The sequence below is a fragment of the Scomber japonicus genome, chromosome 13, assembly GCF_027409825.1.
Source record: "Scomber japonicus isolate fScoJap1 chromosome 13, fScoJap1.pri, whole genome shotgun sequence".
Taxonomy (NCBI): Eukaryota; Metazoa; Chordata; class Actinopteri; order Scombriformes; family Scombridae; genus Scomber; species Scomber japonicus.
Window position 1 is genome coordinate 20,999,748 of NC_070590.1, and position 21,940 is coordinate 21,021,687.

The 21,940-nt window shown below is 40.6% G+C and overlaps 4 protein-coding genes across 5 annotated transcripts; 2 read left to right on the forward strand and 2 right to left on the reverse strand.

The window, feature by feature from the left end:
• Positions 1-212: 212 nt before the first annotated feature.
• On the forward strand, positions 213-5,055 carry ppm1nb (protein phosphatase, Mg2+/Mn2+ dependent, 1Nb (putative)). Its single transcript, XM_053331650.1, has 6 exons — positions 213-618; positions 878-1,449; positions 3,198-3,315; positions 4,544-4,658; positions 4,760-4,820; positions 4,926-5,055. Exons 1-6 carry the CDS (start codon positions 213-215, stop codon positions 4,941-4,943), a joined length of 1,290 nt encoding a protein of 429 aa, XP_053187625.1. The 3' UTR covers positions 4,944-5,055.
• Positions 5,056-7,449: 2,394 nt separating this feature from the next.
• Positions 7,450-8,882, reverse strand: kcnk12l (potassium channel, subfamily K, member 12 like). The gene is made up of 3 exons (XM_053331893.1): positions 8,585-8,882; positions 7,915-8,459; positions 7,450-7,767 (listed from the first exon to the last, which is right to left on the reverse strand). Exons 1-3 carry the CDS (start codon positions 8,880-8,882, stop codon positions 7,450-7,452), a joined length of 1,161 nt encoding a protein of 386 aa, XP_053187868.1.
• Positions 8,883-11,213: 2,331 nt separating this feature from the next.
• Positions 11,214-16,081, reverse strand: itpkca (inositol-trisphosphate 3-kinase Ca). Its single transcript, XM_053332001.1, has 7 exons — positions 15,963-16,081; positions 13,937-14,036; positions 13,607-13,820; positions 13,146-13,350; positions 12,884-12,985; positions 12,728-12,799; positions 11,214-12,594 (listed from the first exon to the last, which is right to left on the reverse strand). Exons 1-7 carry the CDS (start codon positions 16,002-16,004, stop codon positions 12,388-12,390), a joined length of 942 nt encoding a protein of 313 aa, XP_053187976.1. The 5' UTR covers positions 16,005-16,081; the 3' UTR covers positions 11,214-12,387.
• On the forward strand, positions 15,338-21,846 carry ccdc61 (coiled-coil domain containing 61). Of its 2 annotated transcripts, none has more exons than XM_053331425.1 (13): positions 15,338-15,567; positions 17,239-17,396; positions 17,485-17,567; positions 18,235-18,395; positions 18,507-18,659; positions 18,766-18,973; positions 19,068-19,168; positions 19,287-19,501; positions 19,642-19,717; positions 19,810-20,007; positions 20,087-20,120; positions 20,403-20,469; positions 20,578-21,846. In XM_053331425.1, exons 2-13 carry the CDS (start codon positions 17,249-17,251, stop codon positions 20,670-20,672), a joined length of 1,539 nt encoding a protein of 512 aa, XP_053187400.1. In that variant the 5' UTR covers positions 15,338-15,567; positions 17,239-17,248; the 3' UTR covers positions 20,673-21,846. The 2 variants fall into 2 exon arrangements, with proteins under 2 accessions (XP_053187400.1, XP_053187401.1); XM_053331426.1 differs by having other exon boundaries at positions 19,068-19,150.
• The last annotated feature ends 94 nt before the right edge of the window (positions 21,847-21,940 follow it).

The following is a 21,940-nucleotide window of genomic DNA, read 5'->3' on the forward strand; positions in this document are numbered from 1 at the left end:
TGATCACTGAGGTCTCCAGAGAAGGAGAAGGAGATGAGAAGGGAGAGGAGGGTGAGCAGCTAGCACAGAGAACATCCATCAGTGCACGCAGCCATGCTCTGAGCCCTGGAGCAGCAGGGCTACGAAGACACGGCACAGGCCCAGCATCAGGCCGTAAACACTGAGGCAGGGACAAAAGCAGATTCCCCACGCATCAGCTTTGCATAAGAGCCATGAGGACATCCAGGAAGGGCAGCGTGGAGATGCCTGCGTTTGTGCGTCAGCTGGTGAAAGAGACTGAAAAGAGGGTCAGCTCTTTCTTCAAAGGGGGCCGTGGAGGAGCAGCAGAGGGAGAGCAGCCAGGGGAGGGGGAGAAAGAGGAGGTTATCCCCAGCCCCTATCTGGACCGGCCGGTCTTGGACAAGCTGACAGAGGAGGGCTGTGCCCGCTGGGGCCTCACCTATGCCCTGGGAAGCATGCAGGGCTGGAGGGCCAACATGGAAGACTTTCACAATTGTGTGCCACAGCTAGGTGGAGAGCTGGCTGACTGGAGCTTCTTTGCTGTGTTCGATGGTCACGCAGGCAGCACGGTGGCACAATACTGCTCCCAGCACCTCCTGGGTCACATGCTGGCCACAGGTGAATTGATGGATATAAAAATGATTGAAATATATAAATGTAATATATAAAAATGTAATCAAAGATGCTGGAGTCTTTTATAAGGGAATACACAGAGAAAAAGCTGTTCTTATAATGGCTGATGAATGCTCCCTATTATCAGATATCAATATTATGGCTGATAATTCTTTATTGTATCCTTGTATTGTATACATCTAACAATGTGTTTTATTTGTTGAATTATAATAATATATAAATCACTGTATCTTTGTGCACGCAGGTGGAATGGGACCAGAGGACGACCCAGAAAGGGTGAAAGGAGCCATCACAGAGGGCTTCCTGCAAACAGACAAGCACCTCCACTCTGTGGCACGCCGTGAAGGATGGGAGAGAGGTGGCACCACCGTGGTAGCCACTTTGATCTCACCATATTACATCTACTTCGCCAACTGTGGTGACTCGAGGGCCATGCTGTGTCGCTCTGGCCAGGTTTGCTTCTCCACTGAGGACCACAAACCTTACTGTCCTCTGGAGAAAGAGCGTATCGAGAGCGCAGGAGGCTCCGTGTCCATCCAACGGATCAATGGCTCCTTGGCAGTCTCCCGTGCCCTGGGGGACTTCAGCTACAAGGGGGCAGAGAACCGGACACCCAGCCAGCAGATGGTCTCACCAGAGCCAGAGGTGTGTGTGGTGGAGCGCTCTCCAGCAGATGAGTTCCTGGTGCTCGCCTGTGATGGGGTGTGGGACACCATCAGCAACGAAGAGCTGTGTGCTTTTATCCACAACCGGCTGCGTGTCTGCACTGACCTGAGAGATGTCTGCACTCAAGTTATTGACCTCTGTCTCTATAAGGTCAGAACCTGCTACTATCCCATTATATTACAAAGTGATCCAGCTCCACTGTGCACTTTTGAATGTTGCTCTGGAGTTAAACTAAAAATACTTTTAACTGATTATAAACACAAATTACAATTTCAGTTGAAAACCGAGTTACATCATTTTTAATGGGCTGTGGATTTTATGTAATAACATAATCCCTTCAACTATGACTGTTGAGTTAGTTTGGATGGATTTGAAGGCTGCCAGGGTCTGAGAAAAAAGCTTGGCTTTATAAAAATAACTTTCTATTTGATTAATAGTAAACAAACCAAATCAATCCCAATTTATCTTCCATATTCATTTTATTGAGGCTTTCAAAAAACTCACTCACTCACTTCTCATCTAACTTTTCTGTCCAACTGCTTTGATTGGACAGGTAATACATTTAGTGGGATGAGAAATTGTACAAAATGTATTTTGCTCCATATTTTACAGTTTCAGTATTGCTGTAATGGGCTGAGTCACATTTTAGAAAGATGAGATGTTGTGGATAGTTTGTGAAGAGGGCTGAGCTCCAGCAGGGAATGAGCTGGATCCTCTTAGTTTTTCTTACAATAATCTGAAGATTTGTTGGTGTGGTTATTTCTTTCCACATACTGAATTTAAATGACTTGATTGGTCACATCACCTTTAAAGGTTGGCAAATTGTTAAGTACTTAGTTGTTTATTTAGCAGATATACAGTAATATTAGCATTACAGCAGGTCAATGTAAGCACAGTGTTCCTTTTGTTTAGGTTTCTTCCAACTCTTTACAATAATATATACCTCTTTAGCTGGATGTTTCACTTTCTTCACCAGGTAGTCTGCTGTTTGGAGTTGGGCAGGTAGTGTAAAGTAGATTTTAAAGCTCATTCACTCAAAACAGCAGAAATGTGAGAGATGTGAGCTAAAGGCTGTTATTAAGCTCTGTTTGGTGACCCTTTTCAGACATGTAATCATTAATCAGAGAATAGCAACTTCTGCCAGAGCTTCAGTTCAGATTCATTTAGACTGTGGCGGCTGTTCATGGCATAATAGTCAGGCAAACCACCTTAAAATAGACTGCAGAGATGTCAAAACAGGTTAGAAGAGATTATGCTGGGGTCCTGTGAGGATTCATGTCAGCACCTCTCACTTTGAGAGTGTCAGGCAGTTGAAGGTTGTTCAATAACATAGAATTGTTTGTTGTACCGTCTTTATATGAGAAATCATTTCAGACTAATGAGGAAGAACAATTATTTCAAGACAGCGAGCTCTAATACGTAGTTTTTCACCATACAGTAACCAAGCTATAGAATATGTGAATTAGTTTGTCAAGCAGTTTATCAGCAGAAGAGCATTAAATTGTGACCTTTTAGATTAACTTAAAGGTAATTAATAAATGAAACTACATTAATAGCCTGCCTTGTGTTTTGTCAAAGCAAAGAAAAACATCAGAATAAACATGGGCCACATGTGGGCAGCCAAGCAGCACTCTGTTTGGCCATCATGTCCATCAAATCACTCTGTTATGTAACAAGGCTGCAGCTTGGAGATGCACAATGACCTCAAAATGTCACCGCTTCTTCCACACTCCATTTACATTTTGCTGCTCCACTGCATCTGTGTGACACTGGTGTGCAACCCCTGAGGTGAAAAAGATCTATGTCTAACACAGTTCACCCAGGATGAAATAATGTTTATATGACCTGTAGGCTCTGCCATCATTGCTCACCTCTGTTGATGCTTCTTTGCTCCACAGGGCAGTTTGGACAACATTAGCATCATCCTGCTCTGCTTCCCTGGAGCCCCCCAGCTGTCAGCAGAGGCACTGCACCAGGAGGCTGAGCTAGAGGACCTGCTGGAGTCAAAAGTAGCAGGTGTGTTGTTATACAAAAGAGGCTGTAGGCACTATAATGTCATATTAGGTATCCAGACACCTTGTTTTTTATAGTTTACTGCTGAAATATTAACAGTGTTTTATGAGGGCAGACAGCTGTGAAGGGATTTTCTTTTTTTAATACAAAGATAAATCAATCAAGTTCTCTCTTACCAGTCCTCCATTTTTATCCTTTAAAGGATTAAGGAATAAGCTGCATTATTCTATATTTCATTATTGTCAACAAATCCAATGAAAAGAGACCAAAACCAACAATGATTTGATCCTAGTCAGTAGGTATAAGTATTGTAAGCATATCAATAGTGTAATCCTCTATGACAAAGAGCTCCAAAACTACACTGTGATTTAACATTTTAAAATAAGATTTGACCCGCTGATAACTGCAGGAACAGACAGTCAGAGAATTGAAGAGCTGCAGAGGGAGATGCGAGGAGGATTTTGTTTTCTTTTTTTTTGTTGATACCAGCAGCTCTGTGGACAGTCACAGACAGAAATCAATCCCCTCCAGCAGGCCAGCGCCAATGTTGAATCCTTAAGTCCTGTCTTTCTCGATTGCGTGGATGGGAAAGGTGGATGTTATCAATCCACCATTTATATGAATTTGCATGACTTAGCAAACTCCTAAAAAGTCAACTCTACATCAGCATTGGCCCCCCATCTTATCGGGCTGATTTTAAACAGCAGATGATAATTTGAGCCATTTTCAACCAATGAAATGCTGATTTTCATAAATTTGGTGTCGAAGTCAATATTGACACTAGCATGTTTGTCTTCCATTACAGTACAGTCATAAAAACACATTTTAGTGTGCAATACCTCTTATCTGGTGTCCTAAATAGTCGCTAACACCAGATGTGTATTGATTTGCTGCTAAAAATAGTCCCCAACAGGTGCACTATTTACTCCTGTTTTATTAAGTTTAGCTAAAAGCTGCAGTGCCCAGCTGTGAAGGGAAATTACTTTATATTAGTACAAATAATAACAAACTAAAAAAATCCATATGTAACCTTTTATTAATATGTTAGTCTATAGAAACAAATTGCCAGGTACTGAAGTCAGAAGTTATTGATTGACACATATTTTTTTGTTGACAATGAGAAAAAATATAGAATAACATCAGCCTTCTTCTTCAAGCTGCATATATCATTTCAAGAAAAATTACACCAATGTGCTTGTACACCTGTTTCTATTGTTCTAATATTTGACAGAGATTTATGATGAGCTGTGTGCCAGAGGAGAGGAGCCTGACCTACTGTCCGTCCTCACAGTCCTCGCATCCACCGTCATCCCTGGTTTACCACCAGGTGGAGGCATACAGAGCAAGTAAGAGACGTAACATGTGTTTATGTCTGAGCATGTGTATTTGTGTGTGAGTGCATACACTGTTATTGGAAATTACATCCTGTTACTGCTGTGTGTTACAGAAGAAACTGCATTATTTCTGCTTACTATCAACAAAGAGAGACACACAAGCCCACACCAAATGTAAGTATAAAGTAATCATCTGTCCCATTGCAACCATTAGAAGACATGTTATATCAGTATGCACAGTATATTTCTCACTAGTTCCTCCTTTACCTGTCCATCCAGGGACTGGGAGGCTCCTGAGAAGCCCGGCTGCATTTTGCCACAAAGGATGGAGGGACTGTAATTAATGTCAGTATTAACTGTTGTCTTCATGTGTGCAATTTGACAAAAAGGGAGATGTCAAAAAGACAGGGTTGTTTGTTTACATCATGCTAGCAAGCAGCATCTTGTCAGAACAAATACAATGCAAAAATAGATGTAATAAAGCCTGTTACATTTTATATTTATACAAGGATATTTTGTAAAACTTACTCAGAGACACTGACCCAGCAACAAACCTCTGCCTCATATTAAGTGAAGAGATGATAATTTCAAACGACAGCCTGTAAAACTGAACATCAACCAACTGTGAAATTGTACATTTTCATCAGATATAGTGAAACATGTGAGTATATGTAAGGCTGTATTTTAAAGGTGATAATCATATTTATAAAGACTTTCAGCTTGTTGACCAGCCTTTCCTCAATAGGAGGGGAAAGTGTAAAATATTGTCAGTGCTTGGCATAAGTTAGATTACAGCTAACATATATATTTATTTAGTTTCAACAGGATATGTTATCAGTGCTATTTTGGAATGCACAAATGTATCTTTTTCCCTCATGGTTGACAGGCAAATAAACATTGATTAAATATTATATTTGGCTAATTAAAGGTGCACTGTGCTGGATTTAGTGATATCTAGTGGTAACTAAATACACCCCTCTGCCTTTCCAAGTGTCTAGGACAATCTACAGTGGCCATGAAATTCACAAAAAATGTGAAAGTGCCCTATATAGAGTATAAACTTACTTATTTCCATTTTCAATTTCTGCTAAGTTCCACTAGACGCCACTAAACTCCACACACCGCACTCAACTCTCAAATCTCATTGGGTCAAGAAAAAATACATTTCACACCCTGTCTAAAAGCTTTCTGAAGAGGTGTTTACTTTTACAAATGTGTGTGTATTTTAAACCTGTAGAATCAGATCTATGTGGCTTAGTGATGTTTGGAAATTCTGTTAATTTGTTACATTGTAATCAAAAGAGGTATACAGCATGTTGATTATTACTTACAAATTGAATTAGTTTTGGTAAACCAATTTTTGAAAGTATCCAAATATACGCTGAAATCTATATTTACTGACCAATTAGAATCTATTTTAAAATACAAGATTCAACAAAAACACATTTTTTGCAATTCTTTCTTTACAATGAAACATATTTCTGAAGCCATTCTTAAGTACAGTGCATGTGAAATGTATTTTTTCCATAAGTTGGATATATACTGTGCTGCCTTATTCATCTGTTATATATTTGATAAAACAAAAAACAAGCATCAGAAGGGGTCAGTTTCAGGATGGGTCATTTTATCAACATAATGCTGCATTGTTGTATTATTTCAGTGAGTGAGTTTCTGTGTATAGACATTACATGTTAAAGAGTTATGATTGTTTTCAACCTAAATAAAGAATATTTGATGGACTACATGCAGTATTTTTACCCACAGTAACTGACTAAACTACTTATCTCATTGTTTTGAAATTATTAACAGTGAAGACAATTATCAAGCATGATTTTGTCTACTCTAAAGATTGCTAAAGAGGAAGCTTTTCTCCTTATACTCATCATCGAAAGCAAAGCACTGATAAAAATCTGCCATAGACGAGACAAAATGACACAAAACTGATTCAAATGGGTTTTCTTGCATAGTGAAGGATCTCCTCCAGCTAGCCAAGGAGAGTCCAAATGGTACTCCCCACTCTGTTGATGCGATCCTGCAACTGTCTGTACAGCACTTATTAACATAAGGATGTCCTCTACAGGCCACGTTTGATTAGACATGCTCTTTTCAAAACCTGGGATCTCAGCACTCTTTCATGATTACTGTGAATTTCAATGACATGCATTGATGAAGCAAGATGGGTGACTTGCAAGCAATCAACAAATTAAAATGTTTCTTTCTCAGTGCTCGGGAGTTGCTGTAGTGTGTTTGAGGAGCTCCTTTTCAAACACAAATCACAACTCAACATGTTTTATATATGCCGCCTATCTAAGAGGAGACTATAGATATGGTGTTCATGTCTACATGCGCACTAATACTGACTAACACCATCATTACAAGGATATTCGTCGAGGAGCCCAGGGGACATGTGCAGCACTCTTAAATCAGCCATCCCCTTAAAGTGGTCCTCCACTGCTTCTTTCATCTGATTGCCTTTGTCTGAGCCAATCACTTGAGGACATCAGACTGCTCTTCACAGTAATGCTGAATTCTTCAAATTGCATTCGTCTTTTAGCTCTCTCTCTCTCCTCTCAGAGCAAAATGCAAACAATTATTTGATGTCCAGAATCCATGCTGGAGGTCTGCTATTATCTGCATAGACTTCCACTGAAATTGCTCAGAGAGACGATGAAAAGATGCTAATTATTTTATTGTGAGAATTTGGTTTTGTCTTACTAAGAGGACAAATTATTGACTTTCTCAAATTCACACAGTCAGGAAAGCCCAAAGCATACAAGACTACTTTATGTTATATAATTTGGTGCTACCTATCCACACTGGTTTCCTGTAGGCGATTATTCATGATGGCTAAGGCCCCCACGCCACCAGAGAATCCATTTTGATGGCCGTAGCTTTGCCGTGGGCCCTGATGAGCTGTTTCACTCAGCTGCTTCTGCAGCAGTGCCAGAGACACCTTATTGGACACCATGAACTCATTGACAGAGATCATCTCCCCCGACAGTCGGCGGCCTACATAAACCCCATCGGCCACTGCACCAGCATCTGTCTCACTGTCACACACTGTCTCCACTGAGCCATCTGTGTAGGGGTGTCTTCCTGCAGGGCAATGGGATGAAACAGGCTGCACAGTGTTGCGTTTTAAGCGTTTTTGCCTGAGGTGTGCAGGCGGACGCCTGTGGCTACGATTTTTCTTATGGAGGCAGGGGCAGCAGAGCCACCAGCAGCCAGATGTAGAGCAGGAGCAGGACTGATGCTGCCCAGAACAGACCAGCTTACCCAGGATCCAGTTGAGAGTTTGCTTGATGATTATAGAAATGACATTAAAAAGTGAGTAGATGCAACATACTCCCATTAAGATGAAAAGGCAGTTCCCGAGCCGGTAGGCCTCCTGAGACTCGTACTGCTGTCTCTGGCTGCTTACCAGGTCCCCGAAGCCGATGGTGCTAAAGGCCACAAAACAGAAGTAAAGGGAGTCCACGTAGCTCCAGTTCTCCATGGAGCTGTACAGAGTGGACGCACTGCATGCAATCACAATTGAAGCGACTCCCAAAATCAGCATCACATAATAGACCGAAGGTTTCCAACCTTCTAAGCTGTCATCCTCCCGGGACTGCTCCTCCCCACTCGACATAACCCCAACCCCAGCACACCGCAACCGACGCTCATGACACCAGCGCATGATGTACGCTAACATTGTGATGATCCTCTCTAGGAAGAGGTTAAAGAAGAGGATGGTGGCAGCACAGCCAATCAGGCCATAGAAGATCAGGAATATTTTCCCGGCTATGGTCGCTGGCGTGGTCATGCCAAAGCCTAGAAAAGAAAAATAAAAGGTTCAAAGGTCATGGATGAAACACAGCACAGTTCTGGAGTTGGTATATCATAAGGAACAACTAAGAACTTCTAAAGCAGCATGTCAGAAATGCTGTGAGACTTACCAATAGTGGAAACTACTGTGCCTACAAAGTAGAAAGCTCCAGAAAAGTCCCAGCGGGGCCTCAACGCATCCACTCTGATCCCAGCTCCATTTGCCTCCTCGTACTGGCGCAGCAGAGTGTGCAGGGCCCCCAGGTTGACCCTGTATCTCTGGGTGAAGTTGTCAAGCTGCTGCTTCCAGAGGCGGCGGGCATGGAGCTCAAAGGGGTGCTCCAGGGCTGAGAAGATGGCTGCCCCGCACAACATGTACAGCAGGATGAGCCCGGCCAGCAGGCAGAAACGGGCGTTGTCTTCATTCATTGGTGCCCTGGGGCAGCAGCAGCCACCAGCAGCCCTCCTCTGAGCCATGACCACAGCAGCAGCACAGATACACCACTGCAACAACATGCACTGCTTCTGCCAGTGTTGCCAAGTCACACACTCACTGTACACGCTGCATGCATCACCCACCACACAACATACATGCGCTGACTATATGAAACACATCTTGTTCACATACACAGCGATACATTTGGCTGAAAAAGCATCTCTTGGAAGAGGCTACTGGGCCATGCTTTGATCATTTAGGAGACAAATTATGCATCTGTAACAAAACAAAGAGGAAAAAAAATCTCAATATCTACATTTTAGGTATGTTTACTAAAATTGACATATTTTATTATTTCAATTGTATTGTTTATTCATGCAAAAGATATTTTAAACCACAAAACTCTGATTGACAACATGCTTGGCTGTGGTTAAATTAGTAGTCAATGATTAGTAAACACTAAATAATTCAGAAACACTAATTAGCCAGTAGCTGTTTATGATATGTAGGCCTAATGTACACAGATTTCATAGTCAAAGTTTAAAGTAATAAAAAAAAAAACCTACCTGAACGTACCTGTTCTTGTTCCCTGAGCGCTGCTGGTCTGCTGTGTTCCTATGGATCTGCTGAACAATGACCAGGGAGAGGAAGCCCCTTGAGTTTTCTGTGCAAACTGAGAGGCTGTGTGATGTTTCATCTGTCACACACTGACATCATCCCCTGCCCACCCCTCTCTGTCTTTGAGCACACCCTGATTTGTGCTGTCATCTATTCATTTTCAAAGCATTACTCCTCTTTTCAAGCCTTCATCACACCTTCATTTTGCGTCTGCTGAAAGAGCTTCAAGTGACTAAAGATTTGCTTTAAATAACTTGTCCTTGAATCACTCTGTTTCCATCTACTAAGCATGGAACAAGGAATTTCAAGTCCCGACTGAAGTCAATCTGGACTCCTCTCTGCAGCTGAGGCTAGTTCTCAGCTGTGTTAAAAACATTAAAGGAGCGCCACAACAAGGTCGAGTGGGTACTCGGCTTTAAACTGCTCCAGTGGGTTTTGCTCAGTATCCAACAGATCAGACTGTGGTTGTACTGTGCAGCTTGCAGACCCTCTCAGAGGGCTTTTTGTTGTTGCTGCAGACTGTGTGGGAGGATTTGTTGAGGATGACTCTCAGTTTCTCTGTTGTCATTGCTTTAATCTTGTGTGGTGCAGCAAGTAAGGGCAGGGGTGACCTGTGCCCGTAGAGGACAGGTGTGAAAGACAGAGAGCACATCTGCCTTCATCTCACCAGCCAGCCCTGTATCAGGTGTTCAGCTTCAGTTTGATTAATATTCTGATGTGTGTGATTTTGACTGGGTTGCACATCAATCTGTTAACATGATCATTTAATTTCTTTAAACGCAAGTGAAAGCACTGATGTAATATGTTTCTTGACTTACACCAAACTAAATTACAGCATGGTCAACAACAACCAAACAATGCAACATATAATTACTTTTTTTTTAGATGATGAGATTAAAGGACCAATATGTATTCACAGTATTAAGTCACAAAATTACCACAATATGTTATCAGAGATTGAAGAAACAAGTTGAAATACTGGCTAAAATACTATAGCCAGTTTGCTCTCCTTTGAAATTTGGTACAGAATATCTGTTTTTGTTTTGGTCTTGTGTGATTTCGGCCCACAGCCCATTCAACCTGATCATTAGTGTGCTGCAGCAGAAAGCAAGCGAACAAACTCCAGCCGACCTAAAAACCTGCATGAGATTTGAGTATGTGGAGGAGGGGACGACGGAGACAACTCTCTCCAATATTTTGAATCTGGACTGCAGCACCCATTTTGTCAGTGCCACATATTTCTCCTTTCATTTTGAAATGTATTTAACAAACCAAAAATGTACATGTCCATTTGTGTTTTTGTCATAAAAGATTCAACTTTGCATGTTAAAAATTCAGTAAACCCATAATCTAAATATGACACTGGCACAAATTTCCCTTTTCAAATACTCTCAAATTCATGCAAGTTAGTTAAATACTTTTTTTTTTTTAAATGTGTTTATTATTGGCCTATTTATGGGTGTTGAATTTAGCCAAAAGGTTAACTTAATCCAGAATAAATCTGCAGTTTGTTAATTATTTTAGTTGATTGGGTTTGAAAGCTGAAATGCAGAGATCACAATCTGTTTGATTATTTTCAGTGATCCAAAACATAGTACACACATTAAATGTAATTGACCGTTGTTTCTCAGAAGGGAAAAACAGCTTCTTCACTGCAATCAATAACTGACACTGAGACAGATGCACATTTCAACCAGAGAGTTTTTGTTAAGATGTCACCAACAGAGAGAATAAATGAGGAGAGTCAATGTGACACAGATAACAATCTAATCATAAATTCATTATAGTCATTTTGTTGACAGCATATAAAAGCATAAATTCTAATCAATGGTAATTAAATTGATTAATGTAGAAATATTGTCTTGCAATATTACCGATCATAGTAACAATGCATAATATAATGTTTAACCACTGTTGCTACCTTTCTGTCTTAAGTTGTACTTTTAGATGAGACAAAAACATTTAACAGCTGTTCATTCCTCATAAAAGTTAATTAAAAGTACAAAGACAAGCCTGAAAATAATATAAAATGTAATAAAATTAAACCATCAACCCCATAAATCACTATAGTATATGCAAAGGTCTAATATTGTGGGACTAAAACTAGTCTAAACTATGAAGTTAAAATTTCTTAACAGCAGGATCCTATCACCAAAGTATTCAAAGGGGAATGTTTTTTTTAACAATCTAATGTGAATGTGTCAATGTGTAATAAGCCACAAGCCAAAATCATATTTATGCAAATGATGCATTTAAACATTAAGTGATGGTGAAATAGCAATGAAATAATGAAATAGCAGTGCACTTTTTGGCATTGTAGTTTTAGCACCATTTTAATGACACTGTGATATTTTAACTACTGATCATCTCAAGTCAGAGGAGGCGTCCATATTTTTGCCTCATAATTGCAAGTGCTACGTGTCCTGAAATAATGAGACATCTCAACACAGTAGAGCCGGATGTCTCCTGGTGAAGCTGGAAACTGAGACTGTGCTTGGCTCAGTGTCAGTGCAGTGCAGCTGAGTATTGCTCTAATCAGCGGTCACACTGGATTTACTGGAAAGGCTCAGGTTGTTCAAGGATCTCATAAATTACTGATTTCATTTAAACAGAGACTTGGGCCTGATTTAAAAAAGTCTGTTCTGGAAAGTATTTCTTTGCGTAATAGCGCAAATTACAGCTTTCAGTTATTTTTTGCAATGTTTCTTGTTATTGTAATCAACCACATCTTCCATTTTACACCCTCATTACCATATTTCCCTAAAGTTCATTTCCTCAATTCAGACAACAACCATTTCAGAAACCAATCCATCTGCAATCACAACAAGAAGTGAAAGAAGGATTGAGAGTACATTTCCACACATCTTTTTCACGTTATCTTCAGGTCAGTGGCAGCATGTTGGCCAGTATATCAATGAGGTTGTCCAGACCCCACAGGTAGCCATCTTCTCGATTGCCCTCCACCCAGGGAGTGCGGTGGTCCAAGGTGAGGGGTGCCGGCAAAGCCACTGTCTTTCCAAAGTCAATCATCCAGATGCCTGTTCGTCCGTTCCAGTCGTGCACAAACAGTAAAGAACTACCTACAACCTGCAGGGACAAGTGTAAGACAAAAAATAGGCTCAAAAATACATGGTGCATTTCCAATATAGCTCTTTTGGAACAAGATCAGTGTGCAGTATACATCGAATACACTGTTCAACAGAACTATCACACGTCTAACCTCATGTGTCTTGAAGAAGTTGGACGTCTCTAATGCCTGCCGCAACTGTTTTAACCGTCTCAGATAGCCCCACTGTAGAGAATGACACAAGATTAACAAGAGACGAAAGAAAGAGAAATACACAAGTAAATCAAAGTCAGTGAAGGTCACACTTACCACAATGTGGGTATTGGACTCGACAAAGTTGCCGAGGGCTTCCATCACTTGTTCTCTGCTTTTGGTCCTTTTGAAGTTTGTGTGACATTCTTCGTTAGCTTTCTGTACAGGACATTAACACACATTAAGGAATTACAACAAAATAATATGTTTATTGCAGCAAAAAACTAACTGTATTTTTTCAAAGATTATCAACCTAGGAGAATTTACACTTTATTCATACCTATGAATTCAATAACCATGACATCACTTTGGAGCTTACCCTGAATCCTTCGATACGGAAACCCAGAGTTGCTGTGGAGCTCAGGGTCTCCCTCCACTGCATGTACCTGGTTTTTAGCACTGCCTGTTGGGCTCGTTCCTGATCTGTTGGAGCCTCTGGGTCCACGGTCACCATCTTCTCATACATGTCCTTACGAGGCTGGGGCCGCTCTTGGGCCATCAGTAGCTCCTCCTCCTGGTATGTGCTGACATTAAACAGACTGCTTTAAAGACTGGAGTCTGTCACTTGCATATAATTTGTACTTAAGGCTCATTATACAAAAAAATAAAGCTTCAAAGAGCACAAAATGTACTTACTTAATCTGTCATTAAAGATACTCATTTGTTATATATTGAGGAATAATCTGTTCTATTTCTGCTGATCTGCTGTATCACTAGATGTCAAATGGAAATTCATTCAGTTGCTCCCAGTGACGTTAACTACTATTTATACAAACTTACCGGCTGCCCATCTTGCAGTCCATGATGGCGGGTGTGTTAAAATGGGTCAGCAAGTTATCCATCATGTTGTAATCCTGCTCATCCCGCTGCACTACACCATAGTAGGCTGGGACAAAGGGTCTCAAAGTGTCCTCCATTAGCTTCAGGTAACACTGTTGCTCCCCTTCACAAAACCTCTTCAGCAGCGTACCATAATCCCCAACATGAAAGCTTCCTGTAAAGAGGAGCAAGGAAAACGAGACTCAGAAGAGAGAGACGCAAAAAAACAGTGAGTTACTTTTGAGAATCTTTTTACTTGAGATAGTGAAGCAAAAGGCAAGATAAACAAACCTGCATGTCCGACCACCTGAAGCCACTGCTGAGGGTTCTTGGGGGTCATAGGAAGAAGAGATGAAGTCCCGCAACTTTTGTGTTTCTTCCATGCGGAGTTCTGCATGGGAAGACCAAAATCTTCAGTCCTCATGAGCTGACAGTCATTCTTCAGCACACACACACACACACACACACACACACTCACACTCCAGGTCACACTCCTGCACCACCTGTGTTTTTCTCTACAAACCGGCGGTGAGGACCTCAGACTTCAGACTCAGTCACTCAAGTTTTTTTTTCCTTACGGGTGAACAACGTCTCCGTGGAAACAGCCCTTCACTAAGACTGAGTGAAGACGTGCAGAGGACAGGGTCAGCTCTGATCTTAGGCAACAGGTGCAAACATTTATCAAACATTTACAGGAAGCACTTGTTTTCTGTAAATGTGCTATCAACCACTTAACAAAACAGCATCAGTGAGCACATTGATGCTTATAATGACAACAGGGAAGTTTGTTCAGACACAATACTGTAAATTACCAAGTAGAAAATGTATCTTTCATTATTATTCTAGCAGTATGTATACACATATATATACTGCTAATACTGTCCTAAATGTAAAAAGTTCCAACCCATCCTGCTGTACTGGCCCCTCTGTTTTTTATTGTCTTAACCATCTCTAACAAAAACAAACCTACCAGGGAAAATAAATGTCAAATAATGTATAAAATGCAAAATATACTTTTCCTCCTCCACTATTATAGTATTTTTAGCCTTATCTTGTACCCCATAGACTGTACATGTTTTACCCTGCTGTACTGTGGAGATACTGTTTGTTTGTTACCATGTTTGTTAATGTGTTTGTTACTGTCTGTTTGTTAAATTATTGGTTACTGTTTGTTAGTTACTGTTTGTTAATTTGTTAGTTACTATTTGTAACTGTTTGTTTATCACTGTTTGTTTGTTAGTCTGTCTGTTAATTTGTTTGTTAATGTTTGTTAATGTGTTTGTTACTGTCTGTTTGTTAATTTGTTTATTAATTTGTTTGTTACTGTTTGTTACCATCTGTTTGTTAATTTGATTGTTTGTTAATTGGTTTGTTACTGTTTGTTTGTGTTACCCTCTTTTTGTTAATTCGTTTGTTACTGTTTATTTGTTAATTCGTTTGTTACTGTTTATTTGTTCATTCGTTTGTTTGTTAATTTGGTTACTGTTTATTTGTTAATTTGTTTGTTACTGTTTATTTGTTAATTTTGTTATTACTGTTTGTTTGTTAATTTGTTTGTTTGAGGTCATGTCTCTTTATTACTCGGTTAGCCTGTGTGTCTGCAGTGTCTCTTTCTGACCTGTGGAGGGCAGCAGTAACCCTGAGCGATATCGAGCCTCTGTCTAAATATAGAAGAAGAAGAAGCAGCGGAGGCAGAGCAAAGTGAAGAAGAAGAATTTAACGGTTCCCGGTTGTTGAACCGCTCCAGTCTCCGGTCTCCACGGTGCCGGTGGTTTACAAACAGTCTCTGAACTGGAGTGTGTCGCATCAACCCAGCAGCTTCATTTAACCTAACCTGGCTAACTCACCGCGATGTTTTCCCACCAAGCAGCTCCGTAGTTGACAACTTAAACCTCACTAACGGAGCATCGCTGCACCCAAAGGTAACGTTACCGTCTTTTTTCTTTGCCGGTTATCACCACACCGGGAGACGGTACGAGCTTCACTTCACAAATAAGTCGGTTTGACTAGCTGCTCACTAATGGCAACGTCCATGCTAGCTAACCGTAGCTAACGACGAGTTACTAGAGCGGAGATGTTGTTCACTGTAGTCGACAAATTACTGGAGAATCAGGAGAAAATCCGCGTTTATGAGCTTCAAGAGCCTCAAACTGAACTAACGAGAGTGCTGAGAACAAGCTAAACAGGCTGGGCTGCTGTGTTCGACTGTGCGCTGAAACATAAAGGTAACACTGTCTCTTTCTCTCTGTTTCACGGGAGAAAGTGAATCTTTAAACGGCGTTATAATGTAGCGAAAGCGACACAGTTCATAACTTACCTCGTAAAACATGATTGGAGACCTGCACCGAGTCCTCCACATGGGATCATAAATGAGCCATCAACCTGAACTTTTCAATAAAAACGATGAGACCTTTTCGAACCGATTCGCTATCGCCCCCCGTGGTGTGTTTAGGGCATGACAGGCTGTGTGAGACAGGACAGAAAGCCACAATAATGACATAAATATGTTAAAAAAGCTCTATTATGTAGTCATGAATTAAAGATAAAAACACCTCCATCAAGGGCTACAACTAAAGATTATTTACCTAATCAGTAATCAAGAATATAAGATAACATTATCTTCCATTAACCAATAATCATTATTATGATCTGATAGAAAAAAGTGACAACAGCTTGTTTTGTTCAGTCTATCAGAAAAAAAACTGCAAATATTCACATTTAAGGAGCCTGACTGATACCGATAATAGGGAATTAAAAAATTCAGATTTCAATATATTGGTTGATAATCTTATATATACATAAAATGCATATTTTTTTTTTTACAAACGTATGTATATATTAAACTTGAATTAAGAAAAATGATGAAATATACATTAAATGCTTCCTATATAATTTGAAATAAAATATCAATGCATATCGGACAACGTATATGCTGATACGAATATATAAGTGATAGGCCAGTATCAGCCGATAATATTGACTAACCGATGTATCAGTCTGGCTCAGCTCATCCTATTCTACAGTGGAGCAAAAAATCTTCCAGAGCTGCAACTAACGATTATTGTCACAATCTATTAATCTGTCAACTATTTTCTCAACTAATCGATTAGTTGTATGGGCCTTTAAATGTCAGAAAATGGTAAAACATGCCGATTCACAGTTTCCCAAAGCCCAAAGTAATGTTCTCAAATGTCTCGTTTCATCCACAGTACAAAGATATTCAGTTTACTGTCATATAAATATAGTCCTGCAACGATGAGTCAATTAATGATAATCAATTGTCTTTTTTTTTTTAAGAATTAAAGTCCAAATTCTCTGATTCTAGCTTCTTAAATGTGATTATTTCATGGTTTCAGTCTTCTATGACAGTGAACTAAATATTTTAGGGTAATGGACCATGAACCCACCGTTGGACGTGTGAAATCCTCAGCAGACTGAGCAAGATGCTGAAAGTTATGGTTTTGATCAGGCTTTAGATCTAGGTGTTCCTTCAGATGCTCTGTGACATGTTGTTTATCACAGAGAAGACTGTAGAATCAGCCAGTAACAGATCCAACTGAATTCATAGAAATCATTTTATTTCTCCTCCACAGAGCCCGCGCGATGGAGGAGGGCTCTGAGATAATGGAGGATATCATATTTCGTGGAGTGGAGTTTGCTGTGAAGGTAGAGCTGGAGAAGGGTGTGCTGATAGTGGAAGTCTCTGACTCTATGACAGCAGATCAATGGAGGGGGGAGTTTGATCCAGCATGTAAGTAGCATCAGATGATCTTAGATTTAATGTCATTGCAGGCACAAATAGTCCCATTCATGCTATTTAATTCTTCTTTTTTTCACAGACATTGAAGATCTCACCCGCAAAACTGGCAACTTCAAGCAGTTTCCCATTTTCTGTAGCATGTTGGAATCAGCTGTTAGAAAGGTATGTCTAAAGGTGCATTTGTGATGCAGAAAATAACATAGAGGTAGCTCAAGTGCACACAGAGCCAATAGAGAGATGTGAACAGACACAGATTCGCTCCAGGCTGTGTGAGCCGAGGCAGAGACGTGTTCATTCAACTTCAACGTTTCCACTTGAGCGAAAAATCTACAGTTATCCTGAGCTGTCCTGTTCCCTTTCTCCTTTTCATTCACACACAAGAACAGAGGTCGAGGGGAGGCTGGAGGAAAATAAAAGAAACTGTTGGAAATGTTGGTACATTACGACTCACTCTCAAGTGGACAGACACAGGACACTCAGTACTGTCTGTGTGGGACATGTTCAGTGGCTTCAACAAAAATCATCAACTACAAAAATTATTCAGCAGCAACAGACAAAAAACAGCTCTGTGTTTTATCTGATGTCAACTAAGAGACTTTTTCCTCTGAGAAAAACACATAATTTGAACTAATTTTGTGTATTTAAATGTTTTTGTTTATTTTCTTGCTGCACATGTAAGTGTTGAGCAGACATATAAAAGTAATAGTTATAATTAAGATGTCATTAAAACATTAACAATCCTTTATAAGTCCCCTCCTCCCAATGATATCTGGACATGAAATCTATTCCCTCTCTGATGATACGAAGTTAACTTGAGCTTTTTCTGCAGATGAGTGATTCTGTTACACTCGACCTCCTGACCTATGCTGACCTGGAGCTGCTTCGTAACAGAAAAGCTGGAGTGGTTAGTCGCCCTCGCAGCCATCAGCAGTCATCTGCTCTCACTGCCAAAAGATATCTAATCCTCATTTACACTGTGGAGTTTGACAGGTTGGTGTCTTTGGCAAAGTCCATACAGTTAAATAAAACAAAATAAATGTGTATGTTGCTTGCATCTGTGGGAATAACTGTCTTGGTTTGCTTATTATTTTGTATTTACAGGATACACTACCCCTTGCCGCTGCCCTATGTTGGTAAGCCTGACCCGGCTGTGCTGCAGAAGGAAATAAGAGCTCTGAGGGCTGAGCTCAGCGCTCTCACCTCTCATGGAGTTAATAAATCTGCAGAACTGGAAATACACCGACTACGAGCAGAGTAGGTTACCTTAACATCACCATGATTGATATGAAGGAATGTTGGACTTTTTCTTTGTTTGTGTTTTTTTTTTTTTTTTTTTACAATGTCTCCTACTATCTTAAAGGCTCACTCTGGTGAAAGAAGAGAAAGAGGCAATAGCCAAGATGCTGGAGCGACTGCAGATCAGTGGTGATGGATCCATGCCTGCACGAGAGGACCGGAGGGGCAGAGATGTGGTGAGAACGCTGGAGGAGCAGCTTGTCAAGGAGAGGGCCAAAAGTCAACGATCAGCGAGCAAGAGATGCCAGGAGCAGCGACTCCTGATGGAGCAGGTGGACCCCTTCTGCTGTTGAAATGGACATGATGATGATGTTTCATCTGTCACCCTCATAGTTTTAACTTTTTTTTCCCCCCTGCGCTGGTTAGTTGGAGGAGCTGAGGTCGTCTGAGTTGGCTCTCCGCGTTCGTGTCAAGAGTCTCACCAACGAACTGGCGCTACTACGGAGAGGGTTAGACAATCTAAGCGTGTACTATATCCTTATTCTCTTTACTCTTTCAATCTTTCACTTACAATATGGACTAAACATTTTCATATCTTAAATCTTATTTACTCACTGAGTTCATACCCTCTTCATGTGCCTGCAGGAGAGTGACGCCTGTTTCTGGTCGCGCCAGCTCTCGAGTTGATGGGGAAATCTATCGCTCTCTCTCCCGCGAGAGAAGGTACGGGAACGTCAGGGCTCGCTCGGGATCCAGAGAACGGATGGAGGACAGAGGGCAAAGGTCAGAGGAGAGAGGAAGAAGAGCGGACTCCTCGGGACCTCGTGCCCGGATACCGAGGCCGTCACCTTCTCCTACGGGTACCAGCTCTCGTCATGATGTTGTTGCTATGTAACAACGTATTTGTAGTGTAAAGATACATTTAATGTTCAGATTCTATTTATTTGTTTTGTTTGCAAAGGGTAATTAGATCTCAGTTTTGCTACCTACTATCTTGCAGGGTCACGGGCACGCTTTGACCCAACCGCTTACATCCAGGACAGACAGCGCAGGCAGAAGGAAGCAGACCTCAAAAAGTTGGTTTCCTTTTATATTTCGTCCGACATGTTTGACTATACACCCGTATTTGATGTGGTATCATTACTGTCAACCCTGCGTCCTGTGTCAGACAGAGGAAAGTGCGGAGGGACATGCTGACGTCACCCATTGTCCCTGAGAGAGGGCGCTCACGTTCCAGAGAGGCCTATCCTCACATGACCCGGTCTGGCAGCAGAGGCAGGAGTTTATCTCTGGAGCGCAGAGGGAGTAGGAACTCATCCGAAAGCTCGTTAGTGGATATGGACGAAATGGCCAATACTATGTTCAGGTGAAGTTCAGCGTTTGGGATTACGCTGTGTGTGAAGTTTTGTTTTAACTGCTTATTTGAATGTTTTCTGTGTTTACAGGGGAAGAAAACAGACTTTCAATGGCCCCAGTGTGGTGAGTGTCACGTTATTAATGTAATGTAAAGAGATAGGAAAAGAGGTGTGTTTGGATATCAGTGGACAAAAACTCTTCCTCATCATCCTCCTCCTCATCTAACAACGGGGGAGGAAGAGTGCAGTCCTCTGTCAGCCACTTTTTAGTCAAATCAAATGCAAAGGATTTGATTTAAATGCCTCTACTCAAATATTCAGTTTCACAGGAAAATTCATCACAGTATTGAAGCTAAAGACGCTTTAACTTCTGTTGAACTTTAATGTGTGATTTATCTGTTCATAGTCCAGAGGAGGCCATCTGACCAGGAAGCCATTATGTAGCACTCCGACACACAGAATGAAGGACAAAGGTGACCCATCACAAGTCTTATTTTTACTGTATTGTAATGATTTTCAATCATTCTACTTCTTAAAAAAACAATTCCAGCATCTTATCATTTTCCATCTCCAAACCCCAGATGGCTCCATGGATACAGGCGCTGAGCTGTCGGAGATTGATGCCAGGCTGCAGGCTCTTCAGGAATACATGAGGGACCTGGATACAGGACACTAACGATGACCCACTGCACACATCACACTTGGATATGCTCACTAACGACTGCACAGCTTCTTTTCTTTTACTGTGCATCAACTGAAGGAACACCTGCTCCAAACATGAGCCATGAGTTAACCAGTGTACATGTAAAGAGACTAAAACTCCCTCTGGGGAATCAGATTTCCAGGTTTACAGGAAACTACTGCCATCACTGTGAAGGTCACTGGACGACCTTTTGTGGACTGAAATTATTATTATTTTTTAATATAACATGTTTTTATTAACGTAAAAGATGTGGCGTCATTTCCTTTCTCTTTTACACCTCACAAACCCAAACAAGTGCATACATGGATGTAAAATCTGTCTATACCCAAGTGTTTTTCATTTTTAAACTTTTTAAATAACAGTATGGGTTGCATTCTTTCCACAGGGCTTGAAGATCAGTTGTTGGTCATTATGCAGCACAATGCGTCTGTTGTATGTGAAATCTTTCTTTCTGGACATGTTTAAGTCAGGTGACTTAACTTATACTGAAAGGTGTGAATGTGATTGTGTGATAGTAAATAAACGGACTGTTGTCTCTTCCACCTACAGTGTGCTGGGATTGACTCCAGCTCCTGAACCGTGAACTGTGAATTATATAAATTGAAGAAATGACTGATTGCATGCACGTCACCACAGGATTTGATGCTTTGATGTCATTCCATTCAGTCTTTTTTTTTTTTTTTCCCATCTGTGTGTTTAAATGTACATTCTTTCTTGCTCAACTTCAAACTCAACATTACCAGTGCTTTATATCATTATAGTTAATAGCATTAAATAACTAGTTGACCCACCTTGTGCATTAAAATTCAGCCTTTTTCCACTCCTTGAACCTTAATGGAACTAATTCTGTTTGACATTATATCCCAAACTCAAACAGTTAAAGCTACATACAAATGCCATTAATCAGCATTTGAAAAAAGGAAATAAGACTCATCATTAAAGATAAACTACGGTTGACGAAGCTGAAGTTGTTTCAGACAAACGGTGGATTTTATATAATACACTTTCATGGTGATGTGTATGCATGGATATACCGACACTATGTACAACAGCACCTTCTTTCATATGATGAAACTGCCAAATTTTCTGCATGAAACTGCTGTATATGTATGTGCACAAAGACTGTTACCCCCATTTTCACCTTATTTTATACACCCTAAAATATAATTTATAAGAAACAATACTCTGTGTAAAGACTTTTTTTTGACACCCATATGATCCAGTTTTGTGTACACTGATTT

Bases quoted from the DNA above. Each gene is read 5' to 3' on its own strand.
- ppm1nb (XM_053331650.1), top strand. From the start codon at position 213: ATGAGGACATCCAGGAAGGGCAGCGTGGAGATGCCTGCGTTTGTGCGT. The intron at 3,316-4,543 runs GTGTGTTGTTAT...AATATTTGACAG, and splicing joins GCTGGAGTCAAAAGTAGCAG to AGATTTATGATGAGCTGTGT. The intron at 4,659-4,759 runs GTAAGAGACGTA...TGTGTGTTACAG, and splicing joins GGTGGAGGCATACAGAGCAA to AAGAAACTGCATTATTTCTG.
- kcnk12l (XM_053331893.1), bottom strand. From the start codon at position 8,882: ATGAATGAAGACAACGCCCGTTTCTGCCTGCTGGCCGGGCTCATCCTG. The intron at 8,460-8,584 runs GTAAGTCTCACA...TTTCTTTTCTAG, and splicing joins CACAGTAGTTTCCACTATTG to GCTTTGGCATGACCACGCCA. The intron at 7,768-7,914 runs GTCTGTTCTGGG...AACACTGTGCAG, and splicing joins ACTGGATCCTGGGTAAGCTG to CCTGTTTCATCCCATTGCCC.
- itpkca (XM_053332001.1), bottom strand. From the start codon at position 16,004: ATGTGGAGGACTCGGTGCAGGTCTCCAATCATGTTTTACGAG. The intron at 14,037-15,962 runs GTAAGTTATGAA...CTTCCCATGCAG, and splicing joins CTCCAATCATGTTTTACGAG to AACTCCGCATGGAAGAAACA. The intron at 13,821-13,936 runs GTTTGTTTATCT...TCCTCTTTACAG, and splicing joins TCAGGTGGTCGGACATGCAG to GAAGCTTTCATGTTGGGGAT.
- ccdc61 (XM_053331425.1), top strand. From the start codon at position 17,249: ATGGAGGAGGGCTCTGAGATAATGGAGGATATCATATTTCGTGGAGTG. The intron at 18,974-19,067 runs GTGGACCCCTTC...TGCGCTGGTTAG, and splicing joins AGCGACTCCTGATGGAGCAG to TTGGAGGAGCTGAGGTCGTC. The intron at 20,008-20,086 runs GTGAAGTTCAGC...CTGTGTTTACAG, and splicing joins ATGGCCAATACTATGTTCAG to GGGAAGAAAACAGACTTTCA.